At 42.8% G+C, this 26,212-nt stretch overlaps 1 protein-coding gene and 1 long non-coding RNA gene across 2 annotated transcripts in view; one reads left to right on the top strand and one right to left on the bottom strand.

Annotated features, from left to right (window-relative positions):
* The window catches only part of LOC115785046 (xylosyltransferase 1-like), a 45,395-nt gene extending 20,425 nt beyond the window's left edge, over positions 1 to 24,970 (bottom strand). Inside the window, exons 1-4 of the mRNA XM_030736488.1 lie at positions 24,666 to 24,970; positions 5,523 to 6,075; positions 3,416 to 3,582; positions 1,990 to 2,192 (exon numbers count right to left, since the gene is read on the bottom strand). Coding sequence (XP_030592348.1) covers positions 1,990 to 2,192; positions 3,416 to 3,582; positions 5,523 to 6,075; positions 24,666 to 24,947 — 1,205 coding nt within the window. The 5' untranslated portion in view covers positions 24,948 to 24,970. The remainder of the gene's footprint in view (positions 1 to 1,989; positions 2,193 to 3,415; positions 3,583 to 5,522; positions 6,076 to 24,665) is intronic.
* On the top strand, positions 16,049 to 16,954 carry LOC115785110 (uncharacterized). The gene is made up of 4 exons (XR_004020326.1): positions 16,049 to 16,216; positions 16,318 to 16,398; positions 16,479 to 16,518; positions 16,626 to 16,954. It is a non-coding gene; the product is annotated as an uncharacterized LOC115785110 (long non-coding RNA).
* Positions 24,971 to 26,212: the final 1,242 nt, after the last annotated feature.

Raw genomic sequence — 26,212 nt, forward strand, 5'->3', positions numbered from 1 at the left:
AAGAAAGCTGTCCCACGTATATAGCGCTGAGCCCTGAAACATTAAGAGGTTGCAGGAAGCTGACTACCCTGTGATTGGTTTTGTACCAGGAAGTGGTGTGGTGTGGGGTGGAGTGGGGTGGTGGTGGATCTGAGCTCTGAGAGTTCTATGCTTCCAGGATTAAACTTCTTAAACTGGCTTAAAACTTTAAGTCATTCATGAGTATTTACAAGAATTTAAAAAATGCAGTTCAGATGAATATTTGGTGTTTTTTTTACATCCTGCTCAGAAAGGGCATGATGACACCATTCCCATTTTCAGACATATCAGTTATTTGGCTCTTGATGTGCCTGAATGCAATCATATTTTTCCTCTCAACTTTTGCACCTAATGTTGGTCTCAGGCAAGAAAGAAATCCATAAAAAACAATGAGGTCACTCTAGAAGTGAGCCCTGAAAAGTTGATGAAATTAAAACCAATTTCCTCAAAAAAGCTGAAGTGCATTAAAGCAGAGTGTTTTACTAAAGCTGATTCCTGGCATACATCACCCCTGTGTGACCTGCTGACACCCCAAAAGCCGGATCACACTTGCTTCTAAATTGCCAAAAGACCCGCTGGAGCCGTTTACTTAGGAAGGAGAGCACCAGTTCAAACAGATCAACCTGATCCTCCTACTGGCCTCTTTATGTAACCTCTTTCTCTTTACTGCTGCAGCTACAGCCTGACTAAATAATAATCCAGGACTTCTGCTGATCACCGACGAGCCCTTTCCTCTGCTTCAAAGCTACATACTCACAGTCCACTCTGGCTTACAGTCGTATAGATCAAGTTACCAATAAACCACAAGTGCATCATCTCAAACAAACAAGGCCCAAAGGACTGGACAGATTAGTGGCTGTTAGCTGTCACAGTGCTTTAACAAATCAATGACATGATCGGTGCAGCTTCCACAGCCATCTGGGGCCTGAAAAAAGCTCAGCATACCCTGGATATCTATACACTCTCTGGCTTCACTTACAATACAGTCCAAACGCATACGAGGAGGGAAGAAACCAGCGGGAAAAACTGCCAAAAATGTGTCAGTTAACAGATTATCAACATCACAACCCCATCACTAAGATGCAGGAAGATATTCTGTTAATGTGTTGCTCATGCAAAGGTTTTTAAATGAAGTGTAAAACAGTGTTAGCCTTATATGTTAAGGAGGAAACCACACTGGTGTCCACCAGCAGGCCCGTGAACTTCAAAAGTGACGCCATTTTTGGGCTTCCTGCAACAGCGCGAGTGAAATTACTGTAACAGTTTTCAGGAATGATTTGGATTTTTCCAAGGGGACCATCTGTGCTGTAATTACAGTAATGCAAAGTGTGTTTGCCCAATTATGTCAGCAAGCAGCGTAAAAGGCGGTTTGGGGCAGCTGGCGATTAAAGGGTTAAGGATCTGAGAGCATGTAAAGAATAAATATACAAAATACAAGAAGCCAAATTCAAACCAGGAAGTTTTATGTAAGGTCATTAAGTACAAGGCTTGTTTTATTTGGCTTCATTAAAGCTCAGAGAATAATGAGGTTGATTTAAAAATGCTTGCAGCCAACAGGGATTTAAAAGCATTTTTAGTGATGCTTATTGAAACGATAACTTTAAAGATAGAGGAAGAGCTGATCTCTTATCTCTAACATAACCTGCTCTGGGAAAAGTCAGGTGTGCTGCACCTTTAACCAGGAAGTCTGAGGTTAAACCTGAAGTAACCTCGTTTTGTAGCGCAGACCTCTGTCACAGCATCTTTTTAAAACAGAGGGACCTGAAGAAGAATCTGGAATTACTGCCTGAGTTTCACTCACTTTAAACAGATCTGTGATGTAAATCTGTAACTCCATCTCTCCTTACAGCCCAGAACCACGTGATCAGACTGCATCCTAACTGCACCCTACACTGCTCCATACAGCATCACTGTTTCACTTCACCTGGGGACAGTCTTCATACTGTAATCCCATCAAACTGCAGGGATTACCTGATGGGGTAGTCTGCAGCGCTGAGATTGATGAAGAAGTCCCAGGACCAGTCGGCCATTTTGAGGAGGTCCTCCATGCTGCGTAGGTACATGGTCAACAGGCTGGCCCCGCCCCAGATGGTGGACATCCTCCAGGGAGTCACCCGCACATTTGGATACCGGCTGGCCAGAGACACCACCTCTCTGTGGAGGTAGTTGGACCTCTGAAAGAAGGACAGAAGAGGTTTCACTTTTTAAAATCACCATTAAGAACTATTTACGTATTTAAAATGAATTAAGTGACTTCCTAAAATGGCAGTTGGGTCATAGCTAGGCTCCAGCCCCCCACGACCCTAAACTGGATAAGTGGAAATTGATGAATTTCCATAATATACTCAACATAAATATTTTTTCAGCAGTTGAAACGGAGCTGTTGCTGTGATCATCGGCAGAGCTTTTCAGAAGGTATTTTCCCCCTAAACCATTTTACAGCATTTAAAAAGCACATTTGTTTTCAGCCGGTTTTCTGTAAGAGTCTTGTGAGGTCAAGGCTGTCGGATCTGACAGAGATCTGGATCAGGCGTCATTCTGCCGACCTCACGCTTCAAAAGCATCTTTACAGCCAAACTCGCTGATCTTTGCTTTTCTGCAGGTTTAAATGAGGCAAAGAGAAATGATGCAGAGACACCTACAATAACGCAAAGTTTAAAAACTGAAGCCAGCTGTCACTCTCACACAGAAGACGGTGAAGGAAGTCAAAGATTCGGACCCGCGGTGGGGGCTCTCTCTCAGACTGTGGACAGTTTTGCAGTCGAGCGTGCAAAGACTCGTGGGACTGTTAATTATTTGATCTTTATTTTAACAGGAAGTCTCACTGAGATGAAAATCTCTCTTCCCTGAGAGACTTGTTTGAGGTCGCAGCAAATTCAACACATTAAAAAAGAAAGAGATACAGTTTAGTGTGCAGCGCGCACAACATGATCTACAACTCAAATCACCTTCACCGAGACAGAAACATTTAAAGTTTCGATGTTTTGTGGGGTTCGTGTCATTGAGTGTTCCCCAAAGTGTGTAATAAGAAAATGCTGTTACACCCAGAAAAAGCAACAAAAAGCACCACACAGCAGTGAGAGTTGTTTGTTCCCTGATTGTTGTGTAAATTGTGTCTGAGAACAGTGTTACGTTCTGGTAGCAGTGAGCTACTAATGGCTGAGGTGACTGTGCGAGCTGTCCCACAGCTGTTGATCCAAGGCGAGCTGACGCTGGGATTCATTACTAATCATTAGTTGGGAAAATGAAAAATACATTTTCTCCCTGTTTTCCACTTTCCTGCTTTTTTTAAAGCCACACATTGTAACAAGTGTGAAGTCCCCTGTTTCAAGGTAACAGAGTTAAAAGGGCGTTCCCACCTCAGTCTCCAAACCAGAGTGACAGCCCGCAGTCCTACCTGGTCCACGTGGATGTAGTAGTAGTGTGAGGTGTGGTAGATGGCTTTGAAGAGACGCTGGAACTGACGGGAGGCTCGGCCGTGGACGACCAGGACGAAGGCGATCCGTACAGGCGGGGAAGCGTCCGAGGCGTCCTCGTCCCACTGTATGTTCACGTTAGCTTTACCTGCACAGAAGGAGGTCAGCAGATCCAACAGGCAGCATATTCCAGCGTGCAGTTAACATCTCACAAAGAAATGCAGGAACCTCTGTATGTGTGAAAAGTGTTCATCCCATCACTTCCTTCTAGCAGGTGTGTTGCTGAAGACCTAAATAGGTGCAGTATTTGAGGTTTTATGGATGAGCTTTTCTCTGCATGGGAATTTTGACATGCAAAAAGTTCCCGACCTGTCTGCTTTTTGATGCGTGATTCAAACAGGTGAAACAAACAAGGGATATTTGAATATTTCAGTCAGTCAAAGCTACTCTAGTGGACCTCAAACATAAAAATATGAAGCTGGAAATGAGCAGAACGTTTCCCCTTTAAGACATCAACGTCACTTCTAACCCCATTCTTCACTCCAGCTCTCGATTTTCACTTCCGCCTTTCCTAGACATGCTGTCTGCAGCTGGCTGTGTTAAATCTTATATATACAAACCTTCTGACAGCCTAATCAGCCTCCTCATCATCCCGCAGGTCGCAGCCTGCTTGGCTTAATTAGTGACCTTTATGGGTTGTGGGGCATGCTGGGATTGGAGTTTGGGGGGGATAACAGCAATCAGGCGGCTGAGTCGAGCACAAGAGGGAGCGATATGTCAAATACGCCCATGGACGTGCACAGAAACAGCAAACTCCTTAAAAGATTAAGCACATGTCCGTCAAACTGAAACCAAACTCCTGCCCAGCTTCACTCTGAGGATATAATCACTGGTGTATCATCAAAGAAACCTATAATCATATAAATTAACCCTCAAGCGGCCCTGAGCGGTTCTGAGAGCAAGACTATAAGTAAATCATTAGTCAGCCTTTCCAAAAATAAGACTACACACTGCTTGTTTAATTATGGTGTAATTATGCTGGATGAACATCGTCCTCACTGTGTCCATTCATGTTTCAAGTCCCTGAAAATAGAGCTGGGGGGATGCCTCTATCACATCTATGGCACGTGGTCAGTTAAAAATGTTTCTGAAAGGGTAAATTTGGAAAGGAAAAATCCCTTTTTTTTCCCACTTACTGCAATGTGCCACTTCAAAGCAGCCACTTGTTCATGTCCTTTCTGTCTTTAAATCTGTCACCCATTCATTTGCTGACAAGTGAATCGCTATGTTAACATGAAAGGATATTTCAGACCTAAAATCATAGGTTAATACATGCAGACTATGAATAAATCTCGATGTGCTCGTACACGTGGAAATTTAGTCCCACCGACACCCGGTGCAGACTGCAGGCTGAAAGTGATGGATCACACTGAGGTAAAGCACGCTGCAGAATAAGCAAGATTTGCGATATAAAAGCACAGAAAATGTTCTTAATCTTTTCACGTCTTCGTGCCAGGTTCATACTTTACTAGTATCCAACTGACACTGGCAGCCTCCAGTTTGATGTGACCTACACCAAACGGGCACCATCAAATCATCAAATCAGCCTCTGTAATCTCCACATTACAATTTTTGACAGTAATAAGGACGACTATGAGCCCCTTTTGTCTGCAGTTGTGCGTATGGGCATCCAAGCACTTTAGTTTTTAATACAGTTCCCAAAGCAGCTGCAGGAACATATACAACAGAGTTTAGTTACTAATATACAAACTGAACCTATTTCCAGCTCCATGGTTTTATTCTTGGACTCTACAGCTTTGCTTGAGTCTCAGTTCTAAACAATCCATCTTTATCTTGTTCTGGGCCTTTGTGCAGCCCCTCGTGCATCCTCAGCTTCCTTCGCACGTTCAGCTGACTTTCTTCTGATTGGCTGCCCCTCACAAACAGAAGGTTTGAACAGCATTTATGGAACAGGAAATAAAAAGCATGGCACACTTTTAACCTAATATGTAAGGATGTTTATGACGTCTATGTTATGAATAATCTGAAACAGTCTGTTGTTACCTGCACACTGAGATTTGATCTCACCTTCTGAGGGGCAGTAGCGAGGCACTTTCTCTGGCATCAGCGCTCCTTCTTTGTGTTTGCAGTACACCTCCACTATCTGCTGCCGGCACTCCCGGCTCTTGGCTCTGGATAGAGCTGAAATGGCTTCTTTCCCGCTGATCTCGCATTGTGGGTGCTCCTTCTTCACCTCCAAACCGGGCGGCAGCGGAGGAGAGGCGGGCTTCTTGGTCTGGTAGAACGGCGAATCCTGATTGGACCCCTGGGCCGGTGCGGCTGCTGTTGGCAGCTTCAGGTGGGTCTTACGGATGTGGGTGTGGTTCTGACTGTGGCCCAGCCCTCTCGGTTGGATGGGAGGGTACTTGAGGACCTCGTTGGCAGATTTTCCCAGCATGCTTTGCACTTGGCTCTTATCCAGCTTGTGCTTTGTGTTCCCAACTGGGACTTGCTGTCGTTGCGATCGCGCTCCCAGGTTGCTGTTGCTGTCAATGGTGTCAAAGTCTTTGGGGACCGAGTTCTCGTTATTGTTGCTGTCCGGGCGAACTTTCTCTTTGGGGCGGTGGGAGTGGTAAACATCCTGCAAGGTACAACAAACAACTCTTACATGATGCTAAATGAATAAGATATAATACACCCTTCAGCATGGCAGCTTATCAATAAGCAAGAAAACTCAATAAGTTTTGGCCCTCCCACTTGTAGCTGTAACACAAGGTGAGGAAGGAGAACCAATGTGCAACTAATTTTACGCCTCACGACTAGGGCTCAACGAGCAAGCACTCATCAAGCATGGGGAGGAAGAACTCCCTTTTAACGGGAAGAGACCTTCAACAGAACGAGGCTCAGGGAGGTGACAGCCATCAGCTGCAACCGCCTGGGTGGTGATGGGAAAGAGGAGGAGGAGCATAGAGAGACAAAACAAAGAGAACAAGATACAAACTAGAGGAGAGAGAAGACAAAAGTGAATGACATGATTGGCATGATGAGGGTTTTCCTCTTCAGGACAAAATGCTGGTGAGGAAATGAGCTGCACATGGAGGACATTCCGGTGGTAAGAAGACGTTTCACGTTGTTCCATCTAAATTCTACAAAGAGGCACTTAGGACTAGGGATGGGAACTGATAAGAATTTAGCGATTCCAATTCCATTATTGATATCACTTATCGAATCGATTCCTTCTCGATGCTCTTATCGATTCTCATTGGGTTAGTGAATAATTATACTGCAAACTCTTTTTAATGTAAAGTAGAACAAAATTAGAACTGGTATAAAAAAATAAGAATTCCTCTTTCAAAATTAATACTATTAAAATTTTAACATTTTAACATAAAATACAACTGCAAGGTGTGCGAGAACCTCTGAGCCAGCCAGACTCATCAACTAAATGTTACAGGAGATGGAGATCATTCATACAGTATAGTGAAAGCAGTTGCAACTATCTATTATTCCATTGATTAATCGAGTGATCTGATTAGAAATACTTTTTTTGTATTAACAGTTCATCTGCATATTTTAACTTCCATACTGCAGTTTTTTTGCTGTGAGAAACAAACAGCGGTGGATGGAGCAGCTACAAAGTTCTCTTTTCTTCACTTACTGATCAGGTGGTTGATGAAGGACCTCCAGCTGTTTCAAAGTAAAGGTTTTAACAGCGGTTACAGGAAAAAGGCGCTGCTGCTTTGGACCAGAGAAAAAACGTTTCCTTTCGCTCCACCTGAGCTCACCGTCTCGGTAACGGCTCCGCCTTTTTGCGCTTGCTGCGTGCACAAACTGCTGTTGCTGAAACACTGAACATAATTTTGTAATGATTTTTATCTTGACACTTCTGTCTTAACGCTGTTGGATATATTCCAAACCAATAAGGCGCGTGTGTGATGTAATCACGTAAATGCGTCCTCACGTCAATGGTATCGATAAGCGGAATCATTAAGCAAGCAGACTAACGATTCCAAGGAATTGAATTACAGTAATTTGATTCGATTCCCATCGCTACTTAGGACGTCACATGATCAGTCCGGACATTTGTGGTCCGCACTCTGAAGATTTCGGGCTTGTCTGAAGAGAGATGGTTTCATAAAACACATCAAATATGTCAACACACCAGATCATTAAGTCTCCAGAAGCCAGAGGTCCGAAATCTCCACAAATTGAGAAGTAGTCACAAAAAAGTCATTTATTTGTTTCTGTTCATGAATATATATTTTTTTTTTTTTTGGTTATAGGTTATATTTGTAAGTAATGTATTTCAGCAGGACCACCGTCAGAAATGACTGTGTGCCAGGCAGAGCTGGACCCCAATGCAGGACGCGTGGAGACAAACTAAGCTTGAAGCATAACCGTTAATGCTTGAATTCACAAAATACAAAATCCCAGAGTCAATGTGAATTTCCAAAAAACACAAAGGCCTTCATAACAAAAGGGAAAGACACAAGAAAGGGTACACAGCTGCATCAGGACTAACGACAATGCAACAATGAACTAAAGAATACTGAAACCTTCAATACAGCTGAGGAGGACGAGGCACAGGTGAACAAACACAAACGAGACACAGGAAGCAAAACCAAGCACAAAGCACACAGGACAAGAAACTGCCAAAATAAAACAGGAAGTGACTAAACATGACATAACCTAGACTTGGCAAATAGGGAGGCTGGCACACAGAGCGAATCGAAACATATGACTAAATGGAAAACTAACACACACACTGACATAACACAGGGAAGAGAAGACACAGACACCTGAAACACAAACACCAAAGACTTGACACAGGAGGGATAAACCAGAATAAAATACACATAACTATAATAACCATAACCAGAAACAGAATACAAAACTACAACAAACTGTAAGAAAAACTAGGAAACACAACCAAAGATAGAAAAAAAACAGGACAAATGAGTCAAGGCACTGGGCCACAAACACATCTGGACCTCAAATACAAGCAGCTGCCAGAACAAACTTAATAATTCAGTTTTTTGCTTTTAAATCAGGATTCCCTTTGTTTTTATTACATGCTCCATAATGCTGTCATATTCAGGCTATATGGTAATCATAATGCATGATTTTGTTTCACTAAATCACTAAATGGAGTGAAGGTTCAGCTGTTTGTTTGACTGCAGCTGAGAAGGATCTACAGTTTCTTCGATGAATACCTCAGACTGTTGATTAGATTCTCATTTCCTCAAGTGGCCTTGAGGGAAACCGACCCTCCTGCTCCACTGGATAGCTGTGAAATTTGGTACAGACATTCATATCCCCCTCAGGATTAATTACATTAACAGCCTCTCAGCTGCTGGGAAGACCGCAGACTTGTGTTAACATGTATTAAATGCAGCTACATGTGTTACATCCCCGTGAGCCGTTTATTAATGTGCGGTGAATCAAAGTGTCCCAGCCCGCCACAATAAAAGACAAAGTCTCTTTAAGAGAGAAGAAGATGTGATGACTGGTCCATGAACCGGGGTCCACAGAATCAGTAGCCATGTGTGTGCGTGTGTCTCAGCGGCATAGCCACATGACCTCAATGAGTATTTTAATCTCACAGATCTCCCCATATCTGTCTTTCCCAGGGATAAAGAGTGTGTTTCTGAGTGCACGCAGGCACGCACACGCACAGCCCCAACAGGAAGACAGTAATATCAGCTCTTGCCACCTGCTTCTCAGACAACCTTTCATTATCTCATCTGTAATATCAGCTTAGAGGAAAGTGTGTGTGTGTGTGTGTGTGTGTGTGTGTGTGTGTGTGTGTGTGTGTGTGTGTGTGTGTGTGTGTGTGTGTGCCGAGCCACAGTGAATATTTCAGCTCTCCTGTCTTTATTATAAGTGTGAAATCCAGTAAAAAACCTCCAGAGTACAGGAGATAAACCTCTCTCTCTCTCTCTCTCTCTCTCTGTCACACAGACACACACACACACACACACACACACACACACACACACACACTCTTACTTTAGATGAAATTAGGACTCTGAGGCTTTTTATTGTTCTGGCCGGAGGACATATTTTCTCTTAGCTCTGAAATATGTCGGTCTGGACCAAAGTCTCAAAAGTCTGACAGAAAACAGGGAGAAGCGCCTAAAATCTTGAGCTGACGTACAAAAGTTCACACACAAACACAAAATGACCACAACAAGATGCAAAACAACCTCAAAGAGTTCAAAAAACCACAATGAAAAAGAAAATACCCACAAACACAAAACCACCTCAGACACTCAAAACACCACAAATCAACCCAAAACGACCACAGAGAGAAAAAACTGTTAGAAAAAGATAAAAAAGATGATACAGAAGAGACAAAGAAACAATCACAGAGACCCCAAATTATCAGAAAAAGACAAAAAATGGCCACAAGAAAACAAGATGCAAAATGACCACAATACAAATACATACAAATAAAATGGTCACAAAACATAAACGAAACAAAAAAGAGAAAGAAAGGGCAGTTCTGCGTCCAGCTCTGAAAAGCAGGCAGAAAACTGGTGTACGATGATGATGATGATGATGATGATGATGAAGGTTTTTCCCAATACTGTTCCATCAGTGCAGGCAAGATAAATATATATATAATAGCAGGCATGTCAGAGCTTTGTAAATGAATCGTTCTCTGTAAGGAGGCCAATTTGATGCCTTTGTGACTTTTGAGGACTCCTGCAGACGCCCTCGAGCGTTTCTGGCTCTAATTTGCTCAACAGAATAAAACAAGTTTGTCTCTCCTTCACGGATCCACCTCCAAAGAAAAGCTGAGCGTTTTTTCCCAGAAGGCCGTGCATTCCATGGAGACCGGCCACAGCTAAAATACCACCACTTACCTACAAAGACATCATTCTTCACACTCGTGCACACACACACACACACACAAACACACACACACACACTCACACTCACACAGAGGGGACTGAGTCACTGCTTTCTTGCTCGCAGTGTTCCTGTGTGAGTCAGTTCGCTCTCAGCCTCTCTCCTCCTCAGCAGGTTCCCATTGAAGTCGTCCTCGCTGCCTTCAGACCTCCTGCTGTGCCGCGATAAAGGCGGCACAGGAGAGACAAGAGAGCCCGTTCCCTCGGGCGCCGGGGGCGAGGGAGGAAAGAGACCTGTTGCTCTGACATCTGTTGATTAAAAGCACCGTTCACGCTAATGAGGATAATCTGAGAACGCCAGGATCTGCTGTGGGGACAAAAATGTGGACTGCACTCGTGTTTTCTGGGAAAGTTTGAAAGTGAGGGAATACCAGCAGCATGTAAAGACACAATGGACAGTTATATTTATATGAATATTAGTGAGAAGCTTTTGGGGTGCTATATTTATGGGACCTGATTCATGAAAATGTACAAGATGAGGATGAAAATGTTCAAATTTGACCCCAGCAGATCGTCTGGAAGCTGAAAGGTGGATCCATGGATACCACAGATAAGAAACTGGTATCTGAGGAACCATTTGAGGAACATGATGTTTGCATTGTGGCAAGGATCCTTGTATCTTTATCAGGAAGTAAAACTGCTCCCATGAAGGGGTCTGAATGGGTGTTTAGGTTGTTTACATGTCAGAGTAAAATCCACTCTAATGCCAACAGATCGTTACCCAGAGCATTGCACTGCCCCCGCCACCTCGCCCCCTTCTTGGGGCAACTGGGGCTCAGGAAGAAGAGCGGGTCACTGTTGCATGCATGATTCTCCAGTATGGCTCCTCCACTCCACATGTGGAGGAGTCAGTGTCCTTGGGCAAAGTACATCAAATGCAATGTGAGGTTCAGTAACTACTGAAGTGTCAGCATGTGCAGGCCAGTTAGAATAAAGCTCTATATGAATGTGTGTGAAAGGGTGAATGTGGGTAGTAATAAAAAGTGCTTGAGAGTAGAAAAGCACCAATCCAGTCCATTTAGTATTCCCATGGAGCATTCCGTTTCCATCTCTTTCCCAGGATCCACACAATGGAGAAGAAAGTGAGATTCACCACATCAGGTCTCCTATTTCCACTACTTCATAGTCCAGTTCTCCTGCACCTATGCTCTCTGGGTATTGCATAGAACCGTTCTGTGACAGCAAAGCAATACGCTTTTCAAGATCATGATTCAGGATTCTTTGTCATTTCTGCAGCTGCAAAATACAACAGAAACTAAACTAAACTGCTGCTTCGCCTGGAAGGGAGCAGTGCAAATAAAGCTAAAAACAAACTAAAATATAAATATACTAAGATAAATAAGGCCAGCAGTCAGCGGCATTCATACCGAGTTCCTAAGTGTTGAAGTGTGGATGCTGAACTGTGCAATTACAGTTTTCAGCAGTTTTTGCTGAGAAGCTCTGTGGGAATGTACAATAATGAGCCCTGGGCGCCCATAACCATATCCATAATTCAATGGTTGCTCTTCCATGAACCAGTTTTGGTCAGTACTATGTCTGTTGTTTGGTAGATATGACCAAAATCCCTGATTTATAGAGTCACTGCAGTTTGACCCTCATCAAAGTCGCTCTGATCCCAACACTTGGCCGTTTTTCCTGTTTTTGACACATCGAATTCAAGAATGTCTGATGCCACTGTATCTAGAATCCAAATTGTTCAGACCTTCTGAATCATACGGCTCCAATCTCATCAATATGCTGTTTTGCAATGTTGAAAAGCAGGGAATTATCCTCATGGTAGTGGAGCGTTTGCACAGCCGCATCACTGCTTCAACCACACTTAAGTTCAGACGTGATCACAGGTCTTTTTTGCTGGGCCAGATGAGGCCCCAGAGTGTTGCATGTTTGCTGGTGCCAGACAGGCTGTTGGTCTGAGTACTTCAGAAACTGCTGATCTATTGAACTTACCACACAACCATCTCTAGGGTTTACAGAGAAAAAGAGGAAATATCACTGGACAAAAATGCCTTGTTGTGTCAGAGGTCAGAGGAGAATGGCCAGACTGCTTCAAGCTGATAGGGCAGCAACAGTAACTCAAATAACCACACAAACAATCAGCCCAAACAGTTTGCACAGGCTCTGGTTTGTACACAAGCAAACAGTTTGTGTGGAAAGCAGACGTGAAAATGTGCTTGCTGAAATGGAAAACTGAAACCATCAGCTATTATCTGATGACAACTTTGCCTTATATTAATTTCCTGATTTGGTCTGCACTCATATAAACAGTAACTGCTGCAAAGAAGGGGAAACTGGTTGTTACCTCCAGAGGACACGTGACCAGACTGACCAATGGGTTCCCAGAGTGTCTCTACCTCTAAGAAATTAAAATCTAATTTTAAATATATATTTTAAGAAGTATTTCTTCCCACCTGGGAGAGGTGGAGTACACCCTAAACAAGTTTATTACAGTGCTAACACACAGAGACAGTCAACCATTCACATCCACACCTATTAGGATCACCATTTAACCCAATGAGCATGTCTTTGACTACAGGAGGCAGCTGGATAACAGAAAGGCTTCAGACAGATGATGGTCTGATGTGATAAATCAACACCATGGGGAAAAAAAAAAAAAAATTTAAGCTAATGAAGTAAATATTTTGCATTTTGCAATAAAGGCACCAGGTATGGATACTAGTGGATCTATATGAGAACACAAAGAACCCTTCACATGGCACCTTTACCTTTTAATACCAGCCAATAAAACCCTGAATTAAGTCATAATTCAGTCTTATAAATGAGCCCCCAGATCTCTGTTACCACTGTTGAAGTCTGGGTCCACATCAGTCCGCACAAATGCGTCCTTTAATGGGAGTGGTACCACCTACCAAATATTTGGTACCGTGATGTCTCTAACGTCTGCACAAAGAGGAGAAAGAGGGCGTTGTTTTCCTGGCAGCAGTTATACAGTGTGTTGTGACAGAGTGAGAAAACACCTTGATATAAAGCGATAAAGAGCCCTTTCACGTGGCTGTAGGCTGCATCTGTACACAGCTCCAGTTATGCATTAATCAAATGCTTGTGTAGGTGTGTTTGCACTCAGTATACCTGTGGGAACATGCAGACTGGTGGGCAGTGAAGACCTTATAGGCTTTAAAGAAAAACAGCCTTATGCTGGCCGTGTTTACAAATCCATCCATGAAGCAGAAAAGGCTGGCAAAGAGCTTGCACGGAGTCTGAGATCTTTTAACTCGCAGATGGTACATTTCATAAGGCCTGTAGATTTCTATACGACTCAAGTGAATACTTTTACTCAGAGGATTTTAGTTTTTCTACTGAATGTCCCTGATGTTGTTTGCAACAAAGAAAGGAAGCACCTCAAACTTCACTAAGCCACTCAATCAGGATCTGTACACTGAGTTCAAGCTGAGATCTGTATAAAAGTAAAGCCAAAAAGCAAGGGCAGAAACATGGCGGGAGCGCCGAGGCATTCTGACTGTTGCAGGTGATTTTAATTAAAATGATCGGCTAGTAACTCACATCAACGGCCCCTCGAGTGAAAAGAAAACATCAGAAGCTCTGGAAAGATTTCGTCACACGACTTGATTTGATTTGGGCAGAAACAGAAAGGAAAGGAGGTTTTTGCCATCCAGTTGGGGAATGCACATTTTTCCTTGGCGACAGGTGGTTGCCAGGGGGCCACTGACCGGTCTGAATGCCTGCGTGACTCGGACTTCAGCAACCTCCAGAAACCACTCACAACCGGCCGGGGAACACACACTTTTCCCTCACGACCGGTGGTTGGCAGATGGTTGCACACCAGTCTCTAAGCCCGGTCTACTGTTACCACGACTGCCACACGACCAAAATGACAAATCATTAGGTCATGTGGTTAGCGGTCACGTGTCTGCAAATCCTCAATACACCAGTCAGAAGAATGACTTCCCACCTTCAAAAACAGGATTGCATTCACAACAGTGACAAATGTAATAGCAATGCAAAGCAGAAGGACATTTCTATAAACACCGATCATGCTTTAAACGCCTCATCATCTCAGGATACCAAAAAGCAGATGTCATTTACACATTAATCAGAAATACCTAAATATAATTTTGCTCATGAACAGAACAGACAAATTAGGAAGGTGTGATATTGAGTGACAGCATGAAGAGGAATGCTCATTTATTAGCTGTGCATGAAGATCGTCATCTCCTGTCTCTCACTTCGTCTTTAAAAAGAATCTGAATCTGCCAAGGAAAAAAAATAGACTAAGCGCTTCACGTCCCAAAGGAGATGAATGGAGTAATCTGTTTAAATAAAGAGCTGTAGAGACAAAGGAAAAACAGAGCCAGATGGGCAGAAAGTAAGCTAAATGGACTATAATAAGGGTCAGGACGGTGCTGTGAAACCTGGCTGAAACCATCCCAGCACCAACAGGATGCCCCGGGATTACTGCAGGGATTTACGTCCATCTATGTCAGATTTAGTGAGAATTATATCAAAGAAAATACAGAAAAACATAAAGCAGCTTTACAGTTCTGACATCAGTCTATGAAGCTTAATCACTAGTAGCAAATTCTTAAATATACCTCATTAGATTTGGACTATCGCATTAATTCACTTATGTTAAGAGGCTGTTCTGCTCGTTCCAGGTAATACTACCAAACCCTGTACGCTTCTCTTCAAAGCATTCAAAATTTTAGATTTACTTCCATCAGCAGCAGCAGCATCAAGGAGGCACTGGATCATCCCAAATTCATTCTGGGTCTGTAAGCCTAAATATACAGCCAGAGTCATAAAAATCATTTTCAACCACTAGAAGAACAAGGGGGCCAAACCATCAAAACCAGAGTCCTGATCTCAGCAGTGTGGTGTCAAGAACCATGATCAACATTAGTTTTAAGACAGGTAAATGGACTAGTTCTTATATAGAGCTTTTCTACTCTGTCTGAGCACTCAAAGCGCTTATACAACACATTTACATTCACCCATTAGTAGTAATAAGGTGGTGGCCCTTTCACACCTAGGTGTGATTTTTCACACCTAGGTGATAAAAAAGCCTTGCGCGTGCGTGTGAGGTGCGTGTGCGCGTGCGTGTGTCCGTGCGTGTTTGCGCTGACGTGTGATAATGACGTATACGGTATCCGTTCAAATCAGCTGATCTCATTGTCTCTCCTTACAAGGGGGCTTTTTCCCAGACGGACATCAAAGAGGTTCAAACTCACAAGACAGTGGCTAAATAAAAATACAAAGGTGAATAATCTAATATCCGAGCCCACCTGTGGTGCATAACGCACACAACACAGTGCCTAAATTAAAATACTATGGCTAAATAATAGCCGTAAATCCTCCTCAACAGTAGGGTTGTTCATTTACATACAGTAGGTCTGAGGATCCCGGTCTACAGATCAAAGGGTTATGGGGTGTTACCAGACTCTGACTGAAGCCTATGTTTTTATTTACAGTGTTTCAATCCAGCAACAATTCACACGTGGTGGAGTGCACCAATCATCCGTGGTAGACAACGGCTTTCGTGAAATAACAATCGGAGGGGTAATTTCAAAACAGTGGGTCGTTCACCCATACAAAAGGTTTGTGCTTTTATAAAACAGGGAACAGGAGAGAAGGCCGTCTCAAACTCTCGCTTGGCAAGACGTGTCGCTTGATTTCTTTTTTCCCCGAGTTTTTTTCTTTTTAAACGGACTCCGGAGCATCGCTACACACGGACTTTTAAATGGATTCAGGTAAGCGTGTTATTTTACACAAAATTATGTGAAAACAAAATGTATTCTGTATAGTATCTCATTTCTTTTTTAAAAACACACAGTTTGGTTTTAGACAACAGTGGGCAGAATAGAGACTTCAGGAGAAGTGTACGTGATGTAAGAGGTGACTGATTTCACTGATATATATATATATATATATATAATCACTTTTTTTTTCTTAAAAATAAAAAAAATCTTTCTATCTAATGTTCCTTTGTATACCAGATTATTTCATCCATCCATACAAGAATGCACGCGGTCAGATAATACGAAGACCATTGGGGGAGTTACGGATCGTTACAAACCGTAAGTCTTTTTTTCTTTAACAAGTTATGTCTGAATTAAATCCAACACAACTTTCTCAAACCCGTGTTGTTTTTTCATAGCATTAGCTGAATCGTCAAGAAGGGAATCTGAAAATCGTGGGTGAGTAAAACCAATTTGGTTTTTTTGTTTTTTGTTTGGAGGGTTTTTTTGGATTTATATTTGATTTTTATTATGTGATATTCATTCAGCTATTCATACCACCGCAGATCAGTTCATCACGCTGGAACAGGAGGAGGACGTCACGGGCCCACGAGTGGATTCTATCGCTCGGCGCGCGGAAGTTTGCGTGAGGACATTACAGCGTCTACGAGAGACACAGCGATCGCAGGACCATCTTCACATCCTACACTACATCAATCGTGTGTAAAAAAGGATAGCCTCGCTCTTTTGAACGATTACTTACGTAGGCTGAACAAGAGCGAACTTTGCTGCGAAGACGAGTTGGTCGAGCAGGTTCCAGCAGGACAACAAACCATCTCATCTGAACCAGGACAACAAACCATCTCATCTGAACCAGTACAACAAACCATCTCATCTGAACCAGGACAACAAACCATCTCATCTGAATCAGGTGACAACAGTCACATAATTTTGTGTAAAAGTATATGCTTACCTGAATCCATTTAAAAGTCCGAGTGTAGCGTTACGCCAGAGTCAGTTTAGAAAGAAAAACTTTGGGGGAAAAAGAAGCTACACGATTCTCTTCACAACCAACGTTTGAGACGGTCTTGTGACGCTCAAATACATGAAACACTAGAGAATTCGAGTTGATTTTAGAGTTTCTGACGTGCGCTCACTGGTCATAGCCAGGAACTGCAGCTTTATTGACAAGAAACACAAACGTGCTGCTCTGAAACACCCGCGGTGACGGTAGGCCATCACCCGTGATGGTTGTGGCGGTGAAGTTTTAACGTCTGGAAAACATGCATCGTTAGTTATCATTAATGTAATATACACAAAATACACAAACGTACAATTATTTATTTCTTTTTCTTTTTTTTTTTTTTAAAAAAAGAATGAGTTGCTATACAGAATACAGTTTAGGTTCACATAATTTTGTGTAAAAGTATATGCTTACCTGAATCCATTTAAAAGTCCGAGTGTAGCGTTACGCCAGAGTCAGTTTAGAAAGAAAAACTTTGGGGGAAAAAGAAGCTACACGATTCTCTTCACAACCAACGTTTGAGACGGTCTTGTGACGCTCAAATACATGAAACACTAGAGAACTCGAGTTGATTTTAGAGTTTCTGACGTGCGCTCACTGGTCATAGCCAGGAACTACAGCTTTATTGACAAGAAACACAAACGTACTGCTCTGAAACACCCGCGGTGACGGTAGGCCCTTAGCGGATACAGACATCTCAGTCACGGTGTTCCATTACTAGTTAGTCTCCGTACCTGACCGCATACGTAATTCATATCTCAAATTAATAATATCTATGAGAGATCCGCAAAACATGACCGATAACATTGTAACTAAACACATAAACGCCGAAATGAGAACTCCCATGATCCTTTGCGCCTTCATTTGAAAGAACAACAAAATAACTCCGTTTCAGCTGATCACACTCATCGCTCCACGCTTTAACATGGAAAAATAATGTACTGCTCACCGCATAAAGCTTATGATAAGCGTGAGATTCTGTTTTTCTGTCTTAACTCTGTGAGGAGAATGTTGATATAGGATTGCCTAGTTTGAGCATAGTCTGATATTTTTTTAATACTGTCGGAATTTCTTTGGTTTTCACAGTAAAAGTAGTTACTCATTTCACTCAAGAACATCACAAAAGTCTGTGGGACAGCTTGCTAGAAGAAGCAAAACTCAGAGATTTTTGAGCTAACTTTGCATTACCTACTCACATGTTTGTGATCCCATACAGGAAGTGCAGTTTTATTAACACAGACGCCCTGTACTGACACAGGTCAGGGTCGTACTCCAAGTTGTCGCCGGGTTATGGCTTTCTAAAAAGTTACACATTGCTAAGCGGATGTTGGGATATGTTGTGGATGTCAGTATATTTTTTTTAAATTTATTTTAACAGTGCATCGGTTTTTTAGTAAGACCACTGTTTTAATTATTTGTGTGTGTGTCTAAATAAATGCCTTGGGTTTCAGGGATGAATCTACTAATCTGATTAATGTGTAATCAGGACTGGGTCATCCTCCGTTCTGTATGTAAATGAACAGCCCTACTGTTGAGGAGGATATACGGCTATTATTTAGCCATAGTATTTTAATTTAGGCACTGTGTTGTGTGCTTTATGCACCACAGGTGGGCTCGGATATTAGATTATTCACCTTTGTATTTTTATTTAGCCACTGTCTTGTGAGTTTGAACCTCTTTGATGTCCGTCTGGGAAAAAGCCCCCTTGTAAGGAGAGACAATGAGATCATCTGATTTGAACGGATACCGTATACGTCATTATCACACGTCAGCGCAAACACGCACGGACACACGCACGCGCACACGCACCTCACACGCACGCGCAAGGCTTTTTTATCACCTAGGTGTGAAAAATCACACCTAGGTGTGAAAGGGCCACCACCTTATTACTACTCCCATTCATACAAGCACTTTCATATGAAGCTAAGCTAAGTGCTTTTTTACTGTCTAACACACATTCATACTCCAGTGCTTGTGTCGGAGAGCAACTTAGGGTTCAATATCTTGCCCAAGGATACTTTGGCATGCACTGAACCGCCAACCTTCCGATTAGTAGGTGATCTGCTCTACCTCCTGAGCCACAGCCACCCAGGTCCAAAAGTCAGTCGGAAATCCAAAAACAGAGCAAGGATGTGAACATCGTGGCATCAGAAATCAAGTCCAAAACCAGCCAGAAAAAGGCCATAATCCAAAAAAAGAGCCCTCATCATGGTGTAATGAGCCAAGTCCAAAACACTTCAAAAGCAGAGCCCATGGAGCGAGTCTGAACCAATCCAAAAAACAGAGTCCTGATAACAACATCACGGTGTCAATAGCCATGCTAAAAAAAGTCTAAAACCAAGTCCAGAACCAGTCCTAACCAGGGCCAAAAATAGAGCCCTGATCTCATCATCATGACTTTAGGAACTAAGTCCAAAACCAGTCCAGAAGCAAAGCCCATGAAACCAGTTTGAACCCACTCCAGAAAAAGAGCCCTGCTCTCAACAACAAAATGTCAAGAACAGGGCTTTCAAATTATGCCGGCGGCAGGCGCATTTTCCACCTACTCCACCACTCTGCGCGTCTACTTTTTAACTTTCCTGAAAACATTTTGCGCCGTCCACCGTTTCCATTTCCAGCGCAATGTGGACGGATGTGGAAATATTTACGTTCTTTCAATCTGAGCCATTTGATTGGTTCACGACTGCCATGTGACTACTCATATCGTCTGCTGCCGTCATGGCTTCGGTCTCGGTCATAAAGCGCCTGCTACTTTGGCATGCCCCCCTGCTACTCCAAAACAATTTGAAAGCCCTGCAAGAAGTCCGAAGCATCACCCTCAATGAGTCAAGAACCGAGTCCAAAACCAGTCCAACATCAAGGCATCAGGAACCATGCTCAAAACCGGAGCCCTGATGTCAATAAGTCCAAATCCAGTCTTAAACAAGTCCCATTAAACTTTCAAGTATATGCCAAGCACTGCTAAGATAAGAGGTTTTTGTTTAAGTCCAGCTTAGAATCTGAAATCTGTTGAAAAGATTTTGTACTTTAAAACAGTCTTGATGGCAGATGCTGTGGGGCAGGAGGATCTCTGGTACATTTAAAGAATTCCACTGTCATCGTGTGTCATGTGTGAAACCCAAATATTACACATCATTCTGGGGATATCACAGTTTTAAGGCTGGTATTAAAGATATCTGAGGCTCTTAGAGACACAAAGACATTTACCTTCATGACAATCAGCCAGATTCAGTCCTCACCAAAGTGACAGACTGACAAACCTCTTAACCCAACCCTCACTGTCCTCACTCTCAGTTTTTAAACAGTGTTCACTGCAGAGATACAAGTACAACAGCACACACACACACACACACACACACATATACACAAACACATCATTTAGGGATTATTGTACAATCTAAACTAGATTAGAAAGTATAAATCTCATCAGAGAAACCTGATCCAAAGAAATCCTCTAATCTGATCTGACCTGGCTGTTAGGATGTGACTCGGCTTTAACACACATGTGGTCAGCACGCTCCGTGTGTTTGCACAGACAGCTTCAGGGCGGGGGGGGGGGGGGGGGGGGGCACATTTGATTTAAGAGTTCGGCTTAGAATCAGGATTAGGTTGGGGTCAGCAACTTGGGAGAGCTTTATGTGAACGAGGGTCCTCACAGGGACAGAGCTGCAGCTTTCGGAGTTTAAATACCAGCAGTGTTCAGCGTTCCAGCAACCAGGCTGCAGGAGTGTTGTGTTGATGTGTGTGTTTGTGTGTCCATCACACCAGTTCGGCGTGTTCGCTGTGATCCTAAGCGGCACCACAGCTGCACGACTCACACGTCCATCGCACCTTTGAGGGGATGGACGCACACTTGTACAGGACTCTGACCGCCTCTGTGTGTTTACATGGACGTGACTGTTCTTTCACTGAAACACGTTGCGTTTGTTTTTGCACACGCTGAGATAAAAGCACTCAGAAAGAATGTAGGTCTGAGCCAATTCAGCATCGCCTTCACTTTTTAGACTGGCAGCACTGCCCTCTAAATGACATCATTATTGCTCATGTGGCCACCCGGTGCTTCTGCCCCAGACAGGAAGCTCAGATGATAGAAAGGTGGATCACCTCAAAGTTTCTGAAGGCTGCCAACTATTAGGAAAGGAAATGTGTCTGAGTAATGAAAGAGTTAAATATACTCATCATTAAAGCACGGAGATGCCAACCCGTCCAAGTCTGTAGCAGACGGGTCACAGGATGCCGGTTTCCTCCCAACACATACAGTGGAACAACTTGGGTCATCAGCCACGGCCACATTAATATAAGCTCAGCATTACAGTCATACCTCCAGCGTGAACTGGGATAAGCCCAGTGCCGTTTCCCACAGTCAGTGAACACAGCGCTATCAGTGTTCTCCTGAGGAGTCCAGACTGTGGCTGTTTAGATCCGGTAAACATTCACGGTTGGATAACACGTCATATATTTTCTAGAATAACACCAACATCTACTCCTAGATATCGAGCAGCTTTTTAAAGAACGGTCAAAACGTTCTCACAAAGATATGATGGAAATCTCCCTCACACACTCACTGTTCAAGGGGAGGAGGGGCTCTTTTTATTGAGTTCATTCAAATGATCTTTTATTGGAAATGGGATACTTCCTCCTGCCAATAAACACACACACACACACACACACACACACACACACACACACACACACACACACACACACACACACACAGCAGGATCTGTGTGACAAATACTCCGTCATAATCAGATTACTTCATTTGTTTGGTAGTACGGATCACTAAAACACAGTCAGGACAGATTTATTCATGTTCTCTCTCTGATCGGTGTTTAACTCTGGTTTCGATATTTTAGTATTTAATATTTAAGTTGATATTAAGTTAAACAGATTATCACAGATAAACTGGTTTAAGCTGTCCCTGCTCCTCCACACTCTTCCACATTTTACAAACCTAAAAAAGTTTTTTTTTAACAAAAAAGAAGTTACATTAATTTACAAAATATTATTTAATTCCTTTTATTTTCCACAACAGCGTCATCTCAAAGCACTTCACATCCTGAGTTACAGACCTTACAGAGGGAAAGAAATGGCTGCTTTATTTAAAGCCTTTTTTAATTAATTAAAATGTTTCAACCATGTTCAACTTCATAGCACAGATGAAGCTTTGCCAGTTACCACCGGGCAGCTTTGCTTAAAAATAAACGATAATGAAAACAGTTTGAGTCCAATCATTTATGATCTTATTAACAAAGGGCTCAGTACCCTGTACAATATGCAGGCCGAACCACAGCATGTGAGGAATGTTACAAGTATGGAGCGCTTTTCTCCTCAGTTTGAGCACTCAAAGGGTTTCTTACTACAAGCCTCATTCACCCATTCACACACACATTCATACAGGTGCTTTTATTCTATGCCAAAACACTTTGAACCCAGCGTTCACACACTCACACTCCGATGGATGCATCAGCAGCAACCTGACGCTCCCAAGGATACTCTGACATGAAGGTTGGAGGAGCCAGGGATCAAACCGCCGACCTTCCGACTAGTGGACGACCTGCTCTGCCTCCTTGAACCACCATTAATTTCCAGTACTTTTAAAAATATTCATCTCAGTATGACAGAAGCCAAAGAACACCAGTGAGGAAACCAGCCTGAACAACTTAAAAAATATATATAATTAAAAAAATACTTCTGAATAAGCCAAAAACAAAAACTTCAAAATTCTTATGAAATTATTACCAAGTTTCAAACAATCATCGACTTTCACTAAATTTTAAATGTCACAGATTCCAAAGATCCAAAGAAAACCAGTGAGTGAACCAGCGAGTGAACCAGCGTGGACAATTGAAGGTTTCATCCTCTCACCGTTCACCTCCTAAACTCCGGCCCTGCGGTAACATGCATCTCCACAGCTTTAAAAGACAGATCATGTCTAAAACACACACACACACACACACACACACACACACATAAGAAGCAGTATATACTGTACATTCATATCAGTACAGCCTGTGAGAACACCTGGATCCCGGCAGGTTTTTCTGAACGTAAAAACCCAGCAGGCTCATAACGAGTGCTGTGACTGAAAGGAGCCGAGGAGCATTCAGGGAGATGAAGATGGAAACCAAATTAAGTTAAAAATGTGAGAAGATAGAAAAATACTAAGAACAGTTTGTTTTTATTTATTCTGTGTGAAACTGTTTCATAAATTAAAGCTAAAACGCAGGTTTACTGAAAAAAAAAACGCTTCACCAAACCTCATTTGTAAAAGTCATTTTACAACTTAATATCAGAGCGGGCCAGCTTCCATTAATAATACGTGGTTTAATCTGTTTCTGAGTTCCCTAAATGTCACTACAGTCCCTTCATTTTAGTAAGGAAACCTCCTAAAATCCAAGCCTAAGAATGATTTCCTCATTACTGAAATAAGATTACACTAAAATGCTTCAAATTTAACAATTTGTCAAATTACGCTGAAGAAAATGACACACTATAAAAGCAAGATGCTCTATTGTTGCGAGAATCAACAAATCAGCCTTTGGTTACCGTCTATGCTGTCATGCATGTGAAAGCCTGAAAAGCTTCCACTTGTATGCAACATCATAATTACCAAGATTTCTTTTACACACCAGACCAAAAATGTCTAATTGTTACCTAATTTTCTCACATCTGACTACAATCCCATTATTTACCAGCAAAAAGGGGGTTTTAATTAGTGAACCCCTTCTCATGAAATGTGATGATTTTCCTTTATAAACACATTTTTACAAGCTGATGTCACAGGGGGACATTTTCCTTTAACAAAAACTGGTTTAATCATTTCGTAAATCCTCCAAGTGTCAGTGCAAGCCTTTGATTTTTACCAAAGAAACATTTCAGCCGTAAATCGCACTCATTCTGTACAAAAATACCAAAGTGAGACAAACTAAAACGGGAGGTGAGGCTCAGACTTAACAGATTTATGAAAAATACGGTGACCTTTCACATTAAAAGTAACAAAAATGACGTTCAAAGCGTGAGACGCTGCAGAGCGGACAAACGCCACACTAAACTCCAATAACAAAACGGCTGTTTGTACATTTTCCTGCTCTTTAACCCTTAAAGTGAAATCGCAGAACAAGACTGGAGGAATTTAAAAAAATATATTTGCATTAACTTTAATTCGGCGTTGATATTTCAATAATTCAAGCATGTGATCACCCATAGTCTTCGTTTCTTTCTCATGGTAATCATCTGTTACGAGGTGTTAATGAAAACTGGCCAAAGCAAACAGCTTCAGGTGATGGACTGATTAACTGGTGTTGATACACTGGATATACCGACAGACTCTTAAACCGCAGCTACAGAGGAGAAGGTGGTGGAGTTCACCTGCCACAACGGCCAATCGACACCTTAAATTGGCTGATTTCTAAATGAAGTTTGGCCTACGGACCCATCACTGAGGCGCAAGCGGGCAAACAGATGCAAAACAACAGGCAGCAGCTGCAGCCGCTCAGAAGCATCCTCTCTGCGGCTTCCTTCCACGGAAACACGCGTGCAAAAATCAGCGCCTTATGAAGGGTATATCATTCAAACCCACCGCCTGCAGCTGGTGCCGCGCGGCCGCCTTCCCGACCAGCGGCGGCGGGTCGCCCCTCTTCTGCAGCCCCCTCCTCGGGTGCTCCCCGTCGGCTTTGTTGAGCCCCCCGGTCCGGTCCTCTCTCTTCTCCCGGCCCCTGGCGCCTCCGTCCCCGCCGGCAGAGTCCAGGCTGCTGAAGTTCCACACGATGAGAGTCTGGACCAACAGGACGGCCAGAGCGGCGACCAGCAGCGCGGACTTGGAGCGCCGGGCCAGCCTGCGGGCGCACGGGTTACCGTTCATCTTTCTCCTCCTCCCTCCTTCCGGGTCAGACTGAGACTGAGAGCCCCATCCGCTAAAAGCAGACAGCGGGGTGTAAATGCTCCCCTCCGCGGCCAGAGAGTTGCTACTGGAAGGCAGAGAGGAGGAGGAGGAGGAGGAGGAGGAGGGAATTTGGCACAGACTCGAAATGAGGAGAGAGTTTTGGAGGCGGTGAAGAGGACGCAGAGGCCCTCATGCGGCCATTTAATGTTAGCAGCTCAGAGAAAGCCTTTATTTTCTCCTTTAAATGAGTTCCCTGCAGGGCCGGAGCTGCATTTCTAACAGCAGCAGAAACGTGTTGATCGGCCTCTACTCCCCGCTACAGACGTTGCAGATGTTATTAAACCACATACTCAACAACCTACTCTGCAGCTGAGTAATGAATTCATTACTAATGAATTATTTTCACTTTTTTGAAGAAAATGGGAACATTTAGGTATAATTTAGGTGCATGCCACACTTTTCCCACTAGGGAAGATCTAATTTAGTTATTATTGGGTTTTGAATAAACAAGTAGTAGGAGTTAAACCTGATTTTTTTTTACATATTTATTCCTGGCTTTTATTGTTTGAATGCCAGACAGCAAGTTCAACCCAAATATGGCTCCATCTGCAGTTTTCTCTGACCTGCACTGATTTAAAGTTTAGGTTAAGTTTGACACCTGCAGCTCTGCCACAGGGCGACCTTACATGGGTCAAGTGTGTAGTGACAATTACCTGGATTTTTTAATGAGAAACAAGTTAATCATTCTCAGGTTATCTTTTCTTTATTTGATTTCAGTAACCCTAACAGGCACGGGGTTTCAGAGCTATAAAACCAGAATCATAAAACAGGCAGTGTTCACTTCATAAAAAAATTATGATTAAAAGCTTTTTTTTTTTTTTTATAATTATAACACTGTGTGGGAAAAAATGTGATTGTGAAACTTACTGTTGTGCTAACCACACCTAATGAATACCATCGTACTGTGCAAGAACAAAAGTGCAGCAGGTGGAACAAGCTGACAGGTGACCTGTTATAGAGAAACAAAACAATGCACAGGTGTGTATTTTACTTCCCTTCCTCCCTTTGGATCTGCTTCTGTTTTTGTCTTCATCACGTGAATCACCTGAAAGGAGAATTTTTGCACTTTTTTTTATTTTGAAAGTTTGTGTTTCTCGTGCTTTTTGCTTCTTGTGTCTCATCTCTTGTGATTTAGTTCACCTGTGTCTCATTCTCCCAAAGTGCCTGCTGATATCTGTTTCCTT

This window comes from Archocentrus centrarchus, chromosome 8 (assembly GCF_007364275.1).
Source record: "Archocentrus centrarchus isolate MPI-CPG fArcCen1 chromosome 8, fArcCen1, whole genome shotgun sequence".
NCBI classification, from domain to species: Eukaryota; Metazoa; Chordata; class Actinopteri; order Cichliformes; family Cichlidae; genus Archocentrus; species Archocentrus centrarchus.